General features: G+C 50.3%; 1 protein-coding gene across 1 annotated transcript in view; it reads right to left on the reverse strand.

Moving 5' to 3' along the window:
- Positions 1-8,519: 8,519 nt before the first annotated feature.
- PTPN20 (protein tyrosine phosphatase non-receptor type 20) overlaps positions 8,520-18,625 on the reverse strand; it is a 149,148-nt gene continuing 139,042 nt past the window's right edge. The window contains exon 11 of the mRNA XM_082718419.1: positions 8,520-8,577. Coding sequence (XP_082574545.1) covers positions 8,557-8,577 — 21 coding nt within the window. The 3' untranslated portion in view covers positions 8,520-8,556. The remainder of the gene's footprint in view (positions 8,578-18,625) is intronic.

Below are 18,625 nucleotides of genomic sequence, written 5' to 3' on the forward strand. Positions count from 1 at the left end.
AGCTGTGCATGTGCACGTGTGAGTGTGTGTGTGTGTGTGTGTAGCTGAACTCGAGAAGTAGAACACGGTAGGACTGTGGAGTAGGTGGAAAGCATCACAGTTCGTGGGGTCAGGGAGAGCCGGGTTGGAGCAGCAGCTCTGTTACCAGCAGCTCTGGGATCTGGGGCGAGACTCCCTGGACCCGGAGCCCCAGGGCTCACCTTTACCACTGAGGGAGCAAAGGTCTCTAATCCCATAAGCCAGTTTATTCCCATGAGAGAATGCTTCCCCACTCAGCTCCGGAGTTCTAGTGGCCCTGCATCATAACTCTTTCTCTCCCGCCATCCCCTTCTCTCCCAAGCCCTTCCCGCTGACTGGGTGTACCCATGACGTGCCACCCAGGCCACTGCTGTAGGAACAGTTGTGCTGGAAGGCAGATGGCATCCTTTCCCACCTGCGGTCATCAGAGGGCTCTTGTCTCCTACCAAGCAAAGCGAAGCCCCCTCAGAACACCACATCCCTTGGCTTGGCCCTTGCTTACCCCCAGTCTGATGCCCCACCACTCCCGGCCTCCCCTTTGCTACTCTAATCATGATGAACCACTGGAAACCTGTCAGCCGGCCCGGGACCCTGCTACCTCCATGGTTTCACCCTATTCGCACCCCATTCTTCCCTCCCTTTTCATGCGTCAACTAGCAGACAGCATTCAGAGGGCGGCCTTGGGTCCTGCACTGATTTTCTGTCCCCACCCCAGGCCATCCACTGCACCAATCCCAGTCCCTGCTTTCCGCCTGCTGCTACAAGGAACCATCTGTCCCTCATCATCACCGGATGACAGGTGCCAAAGTCAGCACAGCACCTGCTCTCAGGGCCCCTGGGGAGGCATTTGACCTTCCCAGGGTGTCCTGGTGTCACGTGCTGTCACTTATAGGTTAGCACATTCGCCTCGAAGCTGTATGAGTGACTTTGGCATTGCCACCTTGTTCATCCGCAGCATGGGATGCCCCATCTGCCATTTTGTGACTTCCTCCCAAGAAGCGGAACACGACCGCAAAGGCAGATGAATGAAAGGAAAAGAGCGTCAAGTCTGAAACTGCCTCCACCCGCCGTCCAGAGAAGGCTGTCTCCAGGTACCCACTCAGCGGAGATACGTCTGGTGACGGCCTGCCCACCTCAGCAGCTGATTCCCAGTACAGCCACCGAGACAGAGTTTCGGAATCATCTCATCTCAGTGCTGAAGGGACCTCTGAGGTCCCTTGGGCTCTGCTCCTATGGGAAGGGTTCCTTCTGCGTTAGCTCCAAAATGGAGTCCAGCTTCCTCAAACCCCCCCTGGGGGGGGGGCTTCTGGGATGAGCAATGGCTCTAAAGTCAGAAAGCCCCTTCTAAGTCTTAGGAGACCCCCTCCTCTGTCTCTTTCTTAAGAGCTATGGAACCACTCAGATGAAGAACCACTAGGAAATAAATGCACCCGCTCCCTTCACCCCTGCTTGGCAGGCAGGACAATCCCTCAACGACCTCCACTGGACAGATCACAGGTGCCTCTCTTTCCGCCTCAGTTTCTCTGCAAGGCACCACCCTTATGGGCTCTGAGCAGCCCTGAGGAGGCCTCTTGCCCTTGTGTAGGTGGTCTAACCTCTCTGGATGAAGGGAGCATGGGTAGGGCCGTGCTGACTCATGTTGAGCGGCTGCCTTCCCCTCACCCCACCCAACCAGAGTAACAGAGCTTTGCTCCCTGACCTTCTCACACAATGTCTCTGGTTCTTTCACAGCACTGGACTCAAGCCAGAGTTGATTTGGTGAAGCACAACAATCTCAGAGGAGGGGCCTCTATAAGAACCAGCCTGGGTCCCCTACCACCACCACTCTTCTCCCTGGAGAGCCCTCCCATCTCCCTCAGAGTCGCCAGCCCCACCCCTTCTGGCACCAGACGTGTATTTCCATCTGAAAGTTCTACAGCAGGTCAAACTCACCATGTCCCTAACTGAACTCATTATTGTCTTCTCCCCACTCACTCCTGTTCCCTGCTCCCAAGAATGACATCACACCCACGCAGTCCCCACGCCAGAAACCTGGGAATCATTTGAGATGTGGACCCCCATCGATGAGTTAGCACCGTGGGCTGCATTTACTCCGCATCGCCCCAGTCCAGCCACCCTCCCGCCCTTCCGCCATCCTTCCCGTGACTCAGACTCTCATCTCCTTTGGCCTGGACTTGCACCTGCTCATAATTGGTCTAGTCCTAATCTGGCTCCCTTCCAACCCACCCTCAACATAATTCTTGAGACGATCTTTCTAAATGGCCAACATGATTTCAGCTTTAACATGTCGATAGTTTCCTGTAAGTTTCAAAAAAAGGAAACAGGCTTCCTAGCCTGGACCACGCCTGCTTCTCCACCCCTCTGCCTTTCCCTCCTGCTCTCTCAACATGTTTTATTTCCCTGGAACCCCCTTAGAAGTGGGCTAATTTGTCCTCCATCCCCAGCACCGAGTACAGCATGGGGCAGTGGTTCTCAAACCTAAAATTTTGACACCGCCACACACGATGTTGTTGTCAATTACGAGGACTCTGTTGATCACGTCTCACACACATGATTAAGATTAGGTCGAACTTCTGAATAAGTTAAAAGAGACAAAACTGCATTGTGCTCTCATCATGGTCCAAAGGACCCATCTGAATTACTCTCCATGATTGGGGTCTTGCCACATGCCTGGAGGAGTCAGTATCTTTCCCAGGCACATAGGTGGGAATCTGAGGATCCAGACCTGGGATCTCTGACAGCATTCCTGTTACCTCATTTGGATTTCTTTGGAGACTGAAGAGCTTAACGCACCAGCAAAACACATGTTTTTGTGATTTTCCAATAGCCTCGATTCCTGCTACCATGTCCTGTTCCTACGCCACTGCCGAGCTCAGCAGACAAAAGCCAGAAAGCATCTGAGCTCTCAAAGGCACACAGCATAGCCCTTCTCATGGAATGAGTTTTGAAAAAGGAAAACTGAACGTGAAAGATCCAGAAAATGCTAGAGAAAGTCCTGTGGCAGGGAATGTGCTGAGTAGTGATTGTAGAGACTCTATGCGTTCCAGAGTCAAGATCAGTATAAAGATCCCAGTGCCTGGTACAACCATATTGGCCACCACAGTTCCCTCTGCTTCAGCCTTCATAAGTCTTGAGCCCCAGGCTGGTCCACTCTGATCTTTGAGTAGAACCAACTGGAATAGCATCTGTTATCCCATTCTTCAGTTGACCTTAGCATTGGCCCCTCTGTGGTAATCAGGATCTTACCCAAAGGAGAGCTGATGGTCACCCTGTGGTCATAGTACCTTCTTTTTCAGGCTGAAGGGGGGTTGGGGAGAAGAATCCCAGCCTTTCTGTATAGAGAGAATCCTCACTGGGTCCCTGAGATCCATTTCTCTCTTGAATTGTGTTGCTTCCCAAGTTCATATGTTGAAGTCCTAAACCCCAGTGGCTCAGAATGTGACTGTATTTGGAAAAAGGATCTGTAAAGAAGCAATTAGGTTACAACATTGTCTTCTGAGTGGGCACTAATCTAATGACTGGTGTCCTTATAAGAGGAGGAACTCTGGGCACAGACAAGCGCACACACACACAGGGAAAGGACAGCCATCAGGAAGCCAAACAAGGAGCTTTGGAAGAAACCAACCCTCCTGTCACCTTGGTCATGGTCTTCCAGCCTGCAGGAATGTAGGAAATTATGTCTCGTGTTTAAATCCCATAGTGTGGGGTGCTTTGTTCCAGCAGCCCTCGGGAGCAAACACACATGCTCGGGAGCAACGGGCTGTGGGTGAGGAGTCCAGCCAAGGATGCCTCACGGCGGGCTCAGGACAGGAGGTCTGGGGGTGTCAGGCCCCTGAGGCCTAGGTCAACTGTCCTCCCACCAGGAAGGACCTCTCAGCTCTGCTCACTCTGGGTGTCTCTGAATATTGCTCACCAACTACTTCTTGAGTGGGACTGGGTTGGTGGCATGGGCGACAGATGGCCTGGAAGCAGGACACTGACTGTGGGGAGACTTCACCCCCTTTCGGACAAAGCAGTGGGGAGCAGAGGGGAGTGACTTCACGTGTTTCAGACATGCAGCCAGGCGAAGCTGGGAGACCAGCCGGCTGGGTGGTGAAGAGAGGGGAGGCCAGCAGGCAGGCAACCGTTGCGGAGCTGCGTGGGCATCGGCAGGCAGACAGAAGAGCGGGAGAGAGGGAAGCAGGGGCCGCCTCACCACAGACGGCTGAGAGTTGGGAATAGGGAGACTCAGCAGGTGTGGCCCAGGACATGTCCGGATGGAGGACCCTTCCAGGAAGCCCTGAGCGCAGACATATGGGCTGAGAGTCCCCTCACCTGTTGGCCCTGTGAGCCTGGGTGGCACCATCACTGCCCTGCCAGTGCTGTTCCTCATGGGGGCGAAGATAGCTCCATCAGCAGATTTTGCAAGACTTGGCCTGGCAACCTGGCCGAATAACGTGGTCCGGGGATTGGCATGCTCCCTCCTTCTCCCTCCCCTGCCTCGCTGCTGCCCACCAGTCAGGGGTGGGTGCTGGTCGTCCCTCCTCCCTGAGCCTCAGGAAACACCAGAAGACTTAGATTTCCTGATGGGGGACTGAGGAACCTTCCAGCAGTACAGAAGGGTGGGCCTGGCCTTCCACCTCTTCACCCCCATCCAACTTCCCAAGGGCTGCCTTTCCAGCTCCAACACCTCTGCATCCCAGGTCTGCCCAGATGTACCTCGCTGGGAAGGCTCCTACCTCTGCTCGGGGCTCCAAAATTGTTAATAAAAGTGCGTGGGGTGGGGGGGGCCAGCAGTGTGGGATCGGCTGGGCAGCCCCAGACAAGCCCCATGACTGCTTGTAGCTCCAGTTCCCTTCTCCTTAAAGAGATCATTAATGCCCACCCCTGTGTGTGGCAGGGGGGAGGATTAGAGGAAATGGGGTCTCATCTCTCTGGCAGCCAGCCAGACGTCTGGCGTGTGTCCCGATGATAAGGAGCACAAGGGCCCTAAGAGTAGACGTGGATCAGGGGGGCTGGGCCCAAAGGTAAGGAGTAAGAGGGAGCGAGAGTTGGCGTGCACCGGGTAAGACCTGCCTACACATCCAATCCCACGTAATCATCACAGTCATCATTTACAGAAAGAGAAACTGAGGCTCTGAGATGAGGTGGCGCCCCAGGCTCACGTGGCTGGTGGTGGAGGTAGGGTCAAGCCCAAGGCTGGTGCGGCCAGAGCCCAGGAGCATTTCTACTGCACAAGCTACCCTGTAGGGCTGTGTGGGAATGGGCACAGTGAAATGGCCTTGGGGTCCCATGATTCCTTGCAGGGGACAGTCCAGCTCTGGTCCCAGAAAACAGCGTACACCTTCTTTGTCCTCTGCCTCTGTGCTGTGAAAGGTGCTACGTGAACTTTGGGCACCTCTTTCCACATCCTGCCCTTCTGAACTGCAGAGAGGAAGACAGACCTCCATGACCCTCCTTGGCAAGCTTGGGGCTTGGGTGGGGAGGGGACTCACATGCCTCTACTCAGCCAGACTCCTCCATGACCAGTCACAGGGATTCAGCACAGGGGAGCCAGGAGCCAAAACTCCAGCTTGTCTGTAGGAGGCCACAGACTCATGTTCCCTAGAGGGCCAGGCAAGAGCAGTAAAGAACTGAGCTAGGGGCTGACGTGGACTCTGGCTGCCCAAGAAGCAGGAGCTCTCTCAGAAGGGAACAGCCACTAACAGGGCATCTATGGGCCACCAGGCTGCAGGCTCATGTAGACAGGGTCCTGTAGCTGGCCCGCTCCTGCTTACACTACTCTGGGCTCACAAGCCCTCTAGCCATCCCTGCCCCAGCAGACAGAGGAGAAGCAATGCCCCCAGTTATAGCCCCCATCTGGCCTCAGTCTTTCCTGGGTACATGGTCCCTGATGCCCCGGGCCCAGCACCGCCTCTTCCACCAAGCCTGGGTCAGGGGCCTGTTGACAGCACACAAAGAGAGTAGGTTCTGGAGATAGGTCTGGCTTCCTCAACTTCCAGGCTGTGTGACCCTGGGAAGTTGCTGAACCTCTCTGAATTCACTTGACAAGTGGTTGTGAAGATCCAGAGCAACGATGTGTGTAAATGCTTTGCAGGGTGCAAATGAAGGCTTCCCTTCCTCCCCAATATTAACAAGTACAGCCCTGGGAAAGGGAACACGAAGCCTATACTCCAACAGGCTGGCAGGTCTGATGGCAGGAGTTTCCAACTGAGCCTTCTCTGTTGGCCACAATCTTCTGACCCAGAACAGAGCAAGGGATACAGGTTCAGCTGCGGACAGTGGGTACGTGGCAGATGGGGACTCTGCTGTCCAGGACCCAAGCCCTTGAACCGCTGCGGCAGCGGCACAGGCAGGCAGCGCCACCTAGTGGACGTGATTAGACCGGGAATCAGGATGCAGCTCCATGGGGTGGGTCTCTCTTTCCCCTTCTCTGTCTCTGTTTCTGTCTCTCTCTGTTTCTCCAACAGGCACTCTGCTGTGAATGCATACCACAGGCCCTTACTGATGCTTGCACCTGCACACAAATGTTCCCCAGCCCCCTCCCCGCGGCATCCCATCTTGGAACTTGCCCTCAGCAGCCATAAAGCAATGCTTCCTTTCTCCTTCCAAAAGCTGATTTGGTGACTACTTGAGGCCAGCCAAATTGTCTAAAAAGGAAATGGGGTGAAGTCACAGTTGCTTAAGGTCTAGTACCTGCTAGCCTTCCAGCCATGAGGTAGGGTCCCTGTGACACAGAAAGGATGACTTACCCAAGCCCAACCAGCCAGCAAGTGACTCCAAACCCCAGGCTTCACAATCGATACTTTCTTTCCTCCAAACTCCACAAAGTATTCCAGTTTTTAAAATGGTCCCAATGGATCCTTGAACTAGGATTTCATTTGAAACACAGCCAACTTGGCCCATAATTCTATTTTTGGTCCCAAGATGATTTTCTAAGGGACACCAGAACCCCAATTCCTAGTAATCATTGTCTTATCTACACTGTCCTCAGCCTCCTCCCAGCAATGGAGTGTGTGTGTGTGTGTGTGTGTGCACACAAGTGCATGTCTGTGGTGTGAGGAGCGTCTGTGTGGTGTGTGGCGTATGTGTATATGTGATGTATGCATGTGGTGTGTGTGTTTGAATTCATGTGTATGTGTGTGTTTGTGTATGTGTGTATCTATGTGTGTGTGTGCCTATCTGCATGGCATGTATGTGAGGCTGTGTGTGTGTATGGTAGTTGGGGTTTGTGGCACAGATGCTGCATTGAGGGAGAGGCAAGATCAAATCCCAGTCCTGTCCGCCCCCCCCTCCCCCAGTATCCTGGGTGTGCCCTCACTACCCAGTGGTTGTGCTCGGACATAAGCCCACGCCTTGAATGTGGGCTGCCGCTAGTGACTTGCTTCTAATGAATAAAATGTGGCAAAAGTGATGTGATGTCTCTTTCAAAATGAGGTTACAAAGATGACTCTGGGTTCCGTCTCACGGGCTCTGCTGGAGGCCAGCTGCCATGCTGTAGGCTGCCTGGGGAAAGGCCGATGTGGCAAGGAAACAAGCAGCAAGTGACGGAGCAGCAGCAACCAGCACTGTGTGAGCTGGGAAGTAGACCCTTCCCAGCCGAGGCTTCAGATGAGACCACGGCTCCAGCCAACACCTGGAGGCAGCCTGAGCCAGGGGACCCAGCAACGCCATGCCCAGATTCCTGACCCATGGAGCCTGGGAAGTGAATAATCATTTTTGGTTTTGTTTTTATTTTTGTTTAAATTTTGATAAATGTTGTTTTAAGCCACCAAATTTAGAGGAATTTGTTATGTTGTCTTCTCCTTGCCTTTCTGGGGCCCAGTTTCCCTGAGGGCATGCTTACCACAGTGCCCGGCCCTTAAGAGAGACTTGACAAGTAGCTCCTTTCTCCTTTCCACCCTGAAAGGCAGGCTGGGTATGCTGCTCTCCCAAACAGCATGGTGGAATGGGAGACCCTGAGTCAGGCTGGAGGTTAATGGAGGGCCCGTCCCTTCCTAGCCCGTGACTGGCACACGGCTGCCTCTGGGATATCCGGACCAAGCACTGGGCTGGAAGGTACATGTGACCACATCAGTTTGGGGCTCCCTCCATTTCGGGGTGAAGGAAGGGTGATCACCGCCAGCCACAGAAGCTCTTTGACCTCTACCCTCCGTGGAGGGAACAGGAAGCTCTCCAGGACCAGGATGGGGCGAGGGCTCTAGCACCCAGGTGGTCCATGGGTGTTCTCTGGACCACGTGTGGACAGCCCCAGTGGCAACCAAATTCTGCCTTTATAACAATCCCACCAACACCCACAGCTGTGGGGACATGCACCTGCCCAGCTCCTGCTGCCCCAAGTCCCTCCATCCATCCCCCTGGCTGAAGAGAGGCAGCAGCCCCCTCAGCCCCCTCAGTCTCCTCCCCGCAGCCATCCAAGCCAGGCCACCAGCAGGCACATCTGTAGTCTCAGTGGGGGGATCCCAGGATGATCCCAGGATGAAACAGCATTCAGGGTGGACCGCTGGGTCACATCTGGGTGATGCTGTCCAAGCCCCTCTTCTTCTGCCATCCCTCAGGTCAGCTGCACTGGCCCTGACCCTGTAAAGCACAGAGGACTCAGCTCAGAGACCCCTAAGCAGGCTAAGCTCTGAAAGAAGCTTCTTTTTGCTTTATCCTCCCTCACAGATATCAATCAGGGTGAAGGGCCAGGGTAGGGCAAAGCACTCTTTGTCCTCCTGTCTAGAAAGTCAAACCCCAAGGTTCAGAGTCTTTGGCAAGGTCATATGGCAGTTCTTAAACAGCGGGACTTTCGGATCCTGAAATTCATCAACACTTCTTCCACGGAGAGGTGGGGTCTGTGCCCTCTCTGTCTCTAAATCTGTATCCGGGACCCTTGGCCAAGAGCCAAGTGCCACTGAACCAGTTGGGGGGAAGGCTGGGGACAATGGAGAGCATCCACTTCCTGTCTCTCAGGACTTTGCTCTTGGAAGTCACTCACCCTTCTAGGAGAAGGCCTGTATGGGGGGCTCCCATGGAGAGGAAGGACCCAAGACTTTGGCCTTCTGCTCCAGCTAAACTCCCTGCCACCAGCCAGCACCAACTCGCTGAGCACCAAGTGAGGCAGGTCAGAAGCCGACCCATGGCCCTAGTGGGGCTGCCCCCACTGGCACCAGGTACAGCCCACAAGCCTTTTTCTCCAGGTCCTACCCCACCACCCCCTGCAGTTCCCCGAGCTAAATAAGCATTGGGCTTTAAGCCAGTGGGTTAGGAATTACTTGCAGTGACTGACACAGGAGGAAGTGGTGAGTTCAGTTCAGCTGACTTCCAAGTCCAGCCTGATGGGCTCCTGACCCCCTCATTGCCGGGGAGCTCACCAGAGCCAACCTTGAAGATACTCCTCAAGTCACACTCCCATCTCCCCAGGGCCAGGAAATTCCCTTCAGGCATAGTCTTACTGCATTTCAGCAAGATGACCACCACGGGCTAAGATGGGCCCCTAGAGGCCCCTGTCCTGTACTGTCTCTGTCCCTCGTCCCTCTGTCTGAGTGTGGGTAAGACTTGTGAATACCAAGTCGCCCCCAGCACGTGGTTACTCATACTGCACAGGGACTTGGCAGATGGCACTAAGGCTACTAATCAGGTGACTTTAAGGTTGGGAGAATTTTCTGATGGGCCCAGCCTCATCCCATGAGACCTTTAACAGCAGTTTTCTCTGGCTAGTGGGAGATGAGGTAGTCAGAGAGATTTGGAGTGTGAGGGGGCTTGGGCAAGAAGGGGGGGGGTCTCCTCCACTGAGATGGAGGGGCAGGGGCCAGGACCTGAGGGTGGCCATTGGGCGCTGAAGTGGTCCCCTGATATTAGCCAGCAAGAAAGTGGGGGCCTCAGTCCTGAACCATCAGGACCTGAATCCTGCAAACCACCTAAGGGAGCCTCAAGCTAAGATCCTGGCCCCTTGATTTCAGTCTCATCGGTCCCTAGACAGAGAGCCTGAAGGAGCCCACCTACACCTGTGACCCGCAGAACTATGAGATGATCCCTGGCTGCTGTTTTAAGTTGCTCAATCTCTAACTCATTACCCAGTAATGGAAAATTTATGGGACACCAGCCCCTTTCCTGCCAGACTCTTCCTTTGTTGGAAGGATCCTTCCTTTCTTCATTGCAAATGTGTGATAGGTAGGGCTTCAAGCAATGTCTGAGGAGGGGGTCTACAGCTTGTGCCAGGGCCCCTGGGGAGTAAGTAGTTCCACCCATAAGCAGGTCCAAATGTGGGCCTAGGATGAGATGCCTGTGTGTCACCAAATAAACCTCGGTGGCCTCACAGAGCCATCGTAAACAAGCTGGGTGTCCGGGTCTCAGGATCCAGAGGATGGCAGCATCAAGCCCGCTGGCCTCCAGTGATCAAGCTCCCAGATTTCCTGCTAGGGTGACTAAGACCAATCTTAATTAGCTGGACTCTGGTGACCTGGGCACTCCCAATTCCCTCACTTCAGGACAATAATAGTTCCCTGTTCAAACAGACTTTCTTCCAGAAGGACCAGTCCCAAATTCCTTATTTAACCTGTTTTAATCTGATTTAATCTGTTCTCTGTCTAAGCACAGCCTCACCTCATCTCTTACCTCCTCTGACCCCATCATTATTCTGGTCCGAATCCACAAGGACACAGTCAGAAGAACAAACCCTCTTGCAGGGGCCCAGATGGTGCTTAATGCGCTCAAAGCCCCTCTACCTCCTGCCCCGCCTGGCCGTGCTACTAGGAAGCCAACCACACAGCAGTCCCTGGGCCCATCCTCCAGAGGGGAATACTGAGGTTCAGAGCACTAACACAGGACATGCCACATAGGGTTTCAACTTCCTTGATGTCATTGCCATTGCTGCTCAGGTTCTTAAGGACAGGGAGTTTGGCCCTCTGTTATCACTGAAACTCGCAATTGCAAGGCTGTGTATTCACTTAGCAAACCAGGCAGGAGAATGAGGTTTGGATTCTCCATGTCCTTCCTGTTTGCCTTATCTTTATTTATCTTTTCAGTCTATATACAAGTAGATTCAAATCACCCGTTAGGATGACAGTTCTGCAATTTCTTACAGTTCTTTTGGGCTTTGCTTTATGCGTGTAGTGTTTTGATGTTCCCGGGCTACGTCAAGTGTACACAGCTCCTCGTTGCAGACTGTTTCTTTTAGGATAATGCTTGTCCCACGTTATCCCCCCAATGCCACGTGCTGTCGTCTGGTTTTATCTGTTGTTAACACTGCTTCACCGTCCTGATTTAGGTTTGGGCATGCCTGGTATGGTTCATTTTTTCCTATCCCTTGATTTTTCTGCCTGGTTGGTTGTGTTGAGTTGTATCACGTGTAAGCAGCATATGGATGGGTTTTTACATTTTCAGTCTGATGATGTCTACCACTTCATGAGGCAAGTTAATCTGCTCACGGTTCTGTGAATGCTGACATAGCTGAACTTGGCTCTGTTCGTCATGGTCTGTTGCCATTTTGTTTCTCTTTTTATCTCCATTTTTCCTGAATAGTCAATTTTTACCCCCCCCCCTTTTTTAAAGATTTATTTATTTTAGAGAGGAAGAGTAAGAGCTGGCGGGGAGGGGGAGGGGCAGAGAGAGGGAAAGAGAATTCCAAGCAGACTCCCCACTGGGCATGGAGCCACATGTGGGTCTCAAACCCAGGACCCTGAGACCATGACCTGAGCTAAAATCAAGAGTAGGACACTTAACCAACAGAGCCAACCAGGCTCCCCCAATTTTTGCTTCTATTATGGTTTTGAGGTTATTCTTTCTCTGTCTCTGTTACCCTCACTTTCCCAGCCTCCATACCTAACTTGACATTTTTCTCTGAGCAAATCTGCGTTATGTGTCGTCCGCATCACAGGTACGATGAGGACTTGCCAGACTTAACAGCCTGCCTACCACACCCTTGTCCAAAATAATTTGTTCTTTCTTTCCAATGTTGGTTGCCCCTCTTAACTTTAACTATAAAATGTGACTTTTAATTTTTATAATTAAAAGTGAATTGTGATTGCCCATTCCCAGCGGGACTCAGGCCAGTTTTGTCCCAAGAATGCACACAGGAGACTCTCCCTTTGCACGGTCCTGATGTGTGTGAATAGCAGCCACCCTGCTCCCAAGATTTCTCCTTGGTCTTTGGTTTTCAGATTTTTGACTATGCTGTGTCTTCTTGTGGATTTCTTGGGTGTGAAATAGCACCAATGTCCCAACAATGTGGTCCAAATGAAGTTACTGCAGTTTGTTAACTGCATTTGCAAAATCTACAGCCTTGGGAGCTAGCCCTTCAGTCTAGAGATCGTGATCCATGACCCATCACGGGACATCCTTCAAGGTCTGTCAGCGATCGGTCCTGCGGGGCTATTACTCAGTTCCCGTCCCAACAGCAAAGCATACAATTGTCCTATCTCCTCATGGCCCAATGATATTTTTCAAAAATGGATTTATGAAAAGGATTGTAAAATAAGTCATTGTAAAAATTACAAACAAACTAATCTGATCATCACAAGGTGGTATTTTGGTAAAAAAAAAAAAAAAAAAAAGGATAAAATGCAACAAAGAAACAAAATGTGATCAGACACTGCGCAGACTTTGATGCAGCAAGCACTGTTCAGCTGCTCTTTGCAAGTGTCCTGTAAGGAAATGAAGCCACTTTAATTCCCCATGTTTCTCATATTTTCAATTAGAGTGTAGTAAATATGTTTTAGTTCTACTAGGTTTTTCCTTTTCCAATAAATTTATGTCAAGCAGCAAGGGAGCATTATTTAATGACTTGACAAAAGTTTTTAAAGGTCACTGAGCAATCGTAATTTGGTTGCACTGGTTATGAAGACAGTCTTCATTATTTCAGCTGCACGGTTATCTCTCTAGCCCCAACTGCTGTGCAAAACAATAGCTCTGTAATTGAGCTCTTTCCCGGCTTATCTGATGGATATAACTTTTGTAGACTTTGTATATCCTTGTATTCTTACTTCATTTTTCAGTGCAGCCTGATTTGAAGATCAAATCATCATTATTTTCCACTAGCATTTTGAAATTGTTATTCCATTTACTCCTGGCATTTCTGGGTGCTGGTGAAAAGTCTATCGTCACCTGGTCATTCCTTTGAAAGTAATCTTTCCCTTGGCTCTTACTTGATTGATAGATTGGTTTTACTCTTTACTTTTATTTTTTTAAGATTTTACTTATTTATTTGAAAGAGAGAGAGAGAGCTCAAGCAGGGGGAGAGGCAGAGAGAGAGAGAGAGATAAGCAGGCTCCCCACTGAGCATGGAGCCTGATGCAGGACTTGATCCCAGGCTCCTGGGATCATGACCTAAGCCAAAAGCAGACTCTTAACCGACTGAGCCATCCAGCTGCCCCTACCCTTTACTTTGAAATAGCCATCTAATTGCCAGCAGTAGCAAAGAGTACAGAGAGCTCCCACATACCCTTCACCCTGTCTCCTCAGTGGTTTCATGTTACTGACCCACAATCCATCAAAGCTAGGACTGAGACTCACACAACGTGTGTGCAATGGCTGGATGTCATTTTAACACTTGAGTAGATTTGCATAACCATGCCCACAACCCAGCCACAGAGATCTCCCCAGCCCACACTGCAGGCTCCCCCACACACACACAACCCCATCCCTAACTCTGAGCACCCATTCCTCAGTTCTCTGTCCCTAAAACATAGTCATTTAGACGATGTTTTATACATGATGTCAGGCAGTCCATAACCTTGATATTGGCTTCTTTCACTCAGGACCCCACTCACAGGGTCGGAAACAGCAACGCCCCATGGCTGGCAGCCAACGGTGTTGGACGTCTTCACAGCGACTACTCACCATGCATCTATCCTTTTTGGTGAACTCTCTCTTCGTGTCTTTTGCCCATTTTCTGACTAGCTTGTTTTTAACAGTGGAGTTGGGAAAGATCTTTGTATATTCTAGAGATGGGTCCTGTGTCAAATATGTGGCTTACAAATATTCGACTTCCCCTTCATTTCTGAAGGATGTCTCCCCTGGCCATAGGCTTCCCGGTTCCTTTCTGTCAGCACCAAAAACATGGTTGTTCCACTTCTTCCGGCCTCTGGAGTTTCAGGGGAGCGATCCACGGCCACTCTGACTGCTTCTCCCCTATGTGCACTGTGCCATTTCCTGCTGCTTCCAAGGAGTTTTCTTTCTTGTTGTTAGAGTTGTCACTGTGATGGGTCTTCTCAGGGATTTCTTTCAGTTTTCCCTCTTGGGGGTTTGTCTGGCTTCTGAATCTGTATGTCTGTGTCACTTTCCACATTTGGATAGTTTTCATCCACTCTTTCTTGGAATACTTTCTCAGCCCCACCTTCTTTGCTTCTTCTGGGACTCTTGAGGGCACAAATGTTAGGCCTTTAGTGGGGTCCTCCACTCTCCGGACGCTGCGGGCTTTGTCTTTCTTTTCGATCTATTTTCTATTCCAGTGGGCGGTTCCCAGCCTTCACCTTCTTCTGTTTCTCAGAAGCCATCTGCCACCGATGTCCTCTCCCTAGCTCCCGAAGCACAGTCCCCTGATGACATCTGGCTTTCCTGCCACCTCAAGGGCAGCCCTGTCTTTGTCTTCTTTTCTGAAGCTTTCTCATCTCCACAACTCTTAGGTGATAAGTCTTTGGTTTTGAACTCTTTTTTTTTTTTCTGTCTACTCAGTTCCAGGTGTAATCTCACGACTCTTCCTCACTCCTTGAGATCGACAGTGCCTGTTTTTATAGATGTAGCCCTGACCTCCCCTCAAGCTTCAGACCCATCCCTGATGCCTTAGCATCCGCACTTGGGTGGTACCTGCACAGTCATCCAGCAACACCCTGCCCCTTGTCTTTCAACCAGAACCCCTATTTCTCCACTCTCTTTTAGACGCGACTCTTGAGACTTTTCTATCCACCCTGAACATTAAAAATTTTCCCCCCATCATGATGGAGCTTAACATTCTCAAATCCAACATCTTCCCCTCTCCCCATCTTAGGAATACCAATAACTTTATTAACAACTGACCCCATTACTCATAATAACTTTATCTCATCACATACATTGTTCGTGACTTGGCATCAAGTCTTGGAATACTCATAGAGAAAACGGAGTTGACCTTCCACTTTAGAAACCCCCACCCTTACTACAGCCCCACTGTGGTGTCCACCCTACAGTGGTATTTTCACTGTATCATTGGAGAATAATGTCCTCCCAATAGCACCATGTCCCCACCCATCTTCTTGCCATCCCCAACTCTCCTGAAGCTCCCTATCTTCTCAGAGGATGGGAGCCCTAGGTGCTCCTCTTGACTCTGCCCCCACCATCAATGCCTAGGCTATGTTGGAAGATCGGACATGAACCTCCACACAGGTGATTCTTCTGGAACTCTACTTCCCAGGCCTCGGGTGGACTTTGAGTCAACTCTTTTCAGTGACGCACAGACATTTCCTCACCTTAGGTCTCTTCTCCCTTAAGAATCATTCCAGCTCTGGCTCCAAGACCATGCCCTCTCATATGGCCCTGGTTGGCCATCTGCCTGCCTTTCAAACTTTCCCCAGTTCTTGTTCACCTGTTTTTTATCTGCATAAATATCACCAATTTTTTTCAACCCGCAAGGGCCTCCTGAAATAATTTTGAACCCTATCCTCACATACAGCTCTAAATCCCTGGCCTGCCTCCATTTTTCCACTGCTGCCTTGACAGGCACTAGCACTGTGATAAGCCACCACCTGGGTTCCTCTCTCTCCTTCAGGCCCATGCAGCCTGAGGTGGAGGGGAGCCATGGAGGTGTGTGCCTTGGCTCCTTGACAAGCCGGTCCTTGCTAACTTTCACTGGCCCCTCCAGGCTGCTACATGACCCCATCCTGCATCCCTTGCTGATGTTCCAACAGATTCCCCTAGCAGCTGTTCCCAATCTTCCCCCATCCCCAAGGCCATAGACCCACCCCCGTTTCCTGAACTCATATGAGATGAATGCACTTCATAATTTATTGAGAATTTCATCTGATAATGACATTCTCACCTTCTCTCCCCCTTTCCTCAGAGTGTCTCTGTCTTCCCCCAGTGGGCCTTGCTTGAGAAATATCCTTCCTCTTTTCAAGACAAACTTTTCCCACTGGATTCTGGATCCCTTGCCTTCCTGATTTCTTCCTGACTTTTTTCCATATTTCTTAGAGCTTCTTTTTAATTTTTTTAGCTCTATTAAGAAATAATTGGTAAATCATGCACACATTTAAATATCTTGATGCGTTTGGACATAGGCACACACCTGGGTTACTGTAACCACTACCAAGTCACCAAGGCACTAAAAATAGGCATCGATTCCAAGACATTTTTCTTGTGTTATTTTTTCATGTTCATTTTTTGGTAAGAACACTTAACATGAGATCTATCCTCTCAATGTATTTCAAGGAGTAAAAGACCAGACCGTGAACTTGCACATATTTTGTTGTATAAAAAATTTCTTGAACTTATTTGTCTTGCCTAATGGATGCTGTACCCATTGAAAAACAACTCTCCACACCACCACCTCAACCCATGGAAACAACTATTCTATTCTCTGCTGCTGCTGCTGCTGCTGCTGCTTCTTTTTTATTTGAGAGAGAGCACAAGCAAAGGGAGCTGCAGGCAGGAGGAGAGGGAGAAGCAGGCCCCCCTCGGAGCAGGGAGCCTGATGTAGGGCTCAATCCCAGAACTCCAGGATCATGACCTGAATGGAGGCAAACATCTAACCAATTGAGCCTCCCAGGTGCCCCTCTTCTCTACTTCTATGAGTCTGACTATATTCGACAGCTCAAGTCAGTGGGAATCATACACTATTTGTCCTGCGACTCGCTTTTTCCACTAAGCACAATGTCCTCTAAGTCCATCCATGTTGTCACAAATGGCAGGATTTTCTTCTCCTGTAACACTGAATAATATTCCATAGTGTATATACACTACATTTCTCTACCCACTCAACTGTGATGGACATTTGGATGGTTTCCACATCTTGGCTGCTGTACATAGTGTTACAATGAACACTGGAGTGCAGATATTTCTTCGAGATCCTGATTTCAACCCTTCTGAATACATATTCAGAAGTGAAATTGCCAGATCACGTGGTAGTCCCATTTTTAATTTTGAGGAACCTCCATGCTGTTTCATACAGCTGCCCTTTCTACCTTCCCACCAACAGCATATGAGTTCTAATCTCTCCACATCCTTGCCAACGTGCATTTTCCTTTGTTTCCTCTATAATAGCCAACCCAACTGGTGTGAGGGGATACCTCACTGTGATTTAGATTTTCATTCCCCTGATAATTAGTGATATTGAGCACAGTTTCATATACCTGGTGACGATGTATTTATCGTCCTTCAGAAAATGTCTAAGTCTTTTGCCCATTTTCTAATTGGGCTATTTTTTTGGCTATTGTGTTGTAGATCTTGTATTTTTTAATGTTTTAGATATTAACCCCATATCAGATAAATGGTTTGCAAATATTTCCTCTCCCTCCATAGGATGCCTTTCACCCAATTTATGGTTTGCTCTTTCCTTTCCTTTTTAATTTGATACAGTTCCAGTTGTCTGCTTTTGGTTTTGTTGCCTGTACTTCTGGTGTCAAACCCAGTAAATCATTGCCAGGAACAATGTGAAGATGTTGTCCCCACCCCCTCTCTCCACCATGTTCTCTTTGAGGAGTTTCAGATCTTACATTCAAGTCTTTAATCCATTTTGAGTTAATTTCTGTGTATGCGTTAAGGTAGGAGTCTGGTTTCGCTCTCCCGCAGGTGCTGTCCAGCCTTCCCAGCACCATTTGTTGAGGAGATTGTCCTTTCCCCAGAGTCTTCATCTTGTAAATTCTCTTCTCCACATAACTCATGAAAACTCAGTTTACTCACTGAAAATACTCCTTCAGCCTTGATGCCTCTCTGATCCCCAACCACCACCACCCCCACCCCCCCACACGCCGATTCCATGCATGACATGAAACTGAATAGCTCACCGTGGGATCATCCTGATCACCACGTCCCATCTTGCCCTCCCTTCACCCTCTGCCCACAGGCGGGGTCCCAGCCGCCCACACCCACTGCAGACCAGTGGTGCAGTCCTGCTTCTTCTTCCCTCTGTCTTCCCCATGTGACTCGTGACCGCCCATTGCAGTTTCTCTGATGTGACGAGCCCAGGCTCTCCGCCCCCCCCCATCACACCAATCCTCCATCTGCTTCCTGGGACCATCTGGAATTCTGCCTTTAACCCACCCCTCCTGCTACATTTCACCTGTGATTCTCAACTTGGAGGCAAAGCTCTTTAAAGTTTATCATCCGGGGCGCCTGGGTGTCTCAGTGGGTTAAAGCCTCTGCCTTTAGCTGGGGCCATGATCCCAGGGTCCTGGAATCGAGCCCCACATCGGGCTCTCTGCTCAGCGGAGAGTCTGCTTCCTCCTCTCTCTCTGCCTGCCTCTCTGACTACTTGTGATCTCTCTATGTCAAATAAATAAATAAAATCTTTTTAAAAAATAAAGTTTATCATCCGAAACAAGGTGCTTTTGAGAGTGAAAGAAGTGACATTAATGGATATGCGGGGCAACAGGTGTCAAACAGGACTTTCCCGGTCACCCCACGCACTGTTCATCCTACCCACAGGGGATTTTGTAAGGGTAGCCGGGATTGGCTT

Source organism: Mustela nivalis (assembly GCF_964662115.1).
Source record: "Mustela nivalis genome assembly, chromosome: 2".
NCBI classification, from domain to species: Eukaryota; Metazoa; Chordata; class Mammalia; order Carnivora; family Mustelidae; genus Mustela; species Mustela nivalis.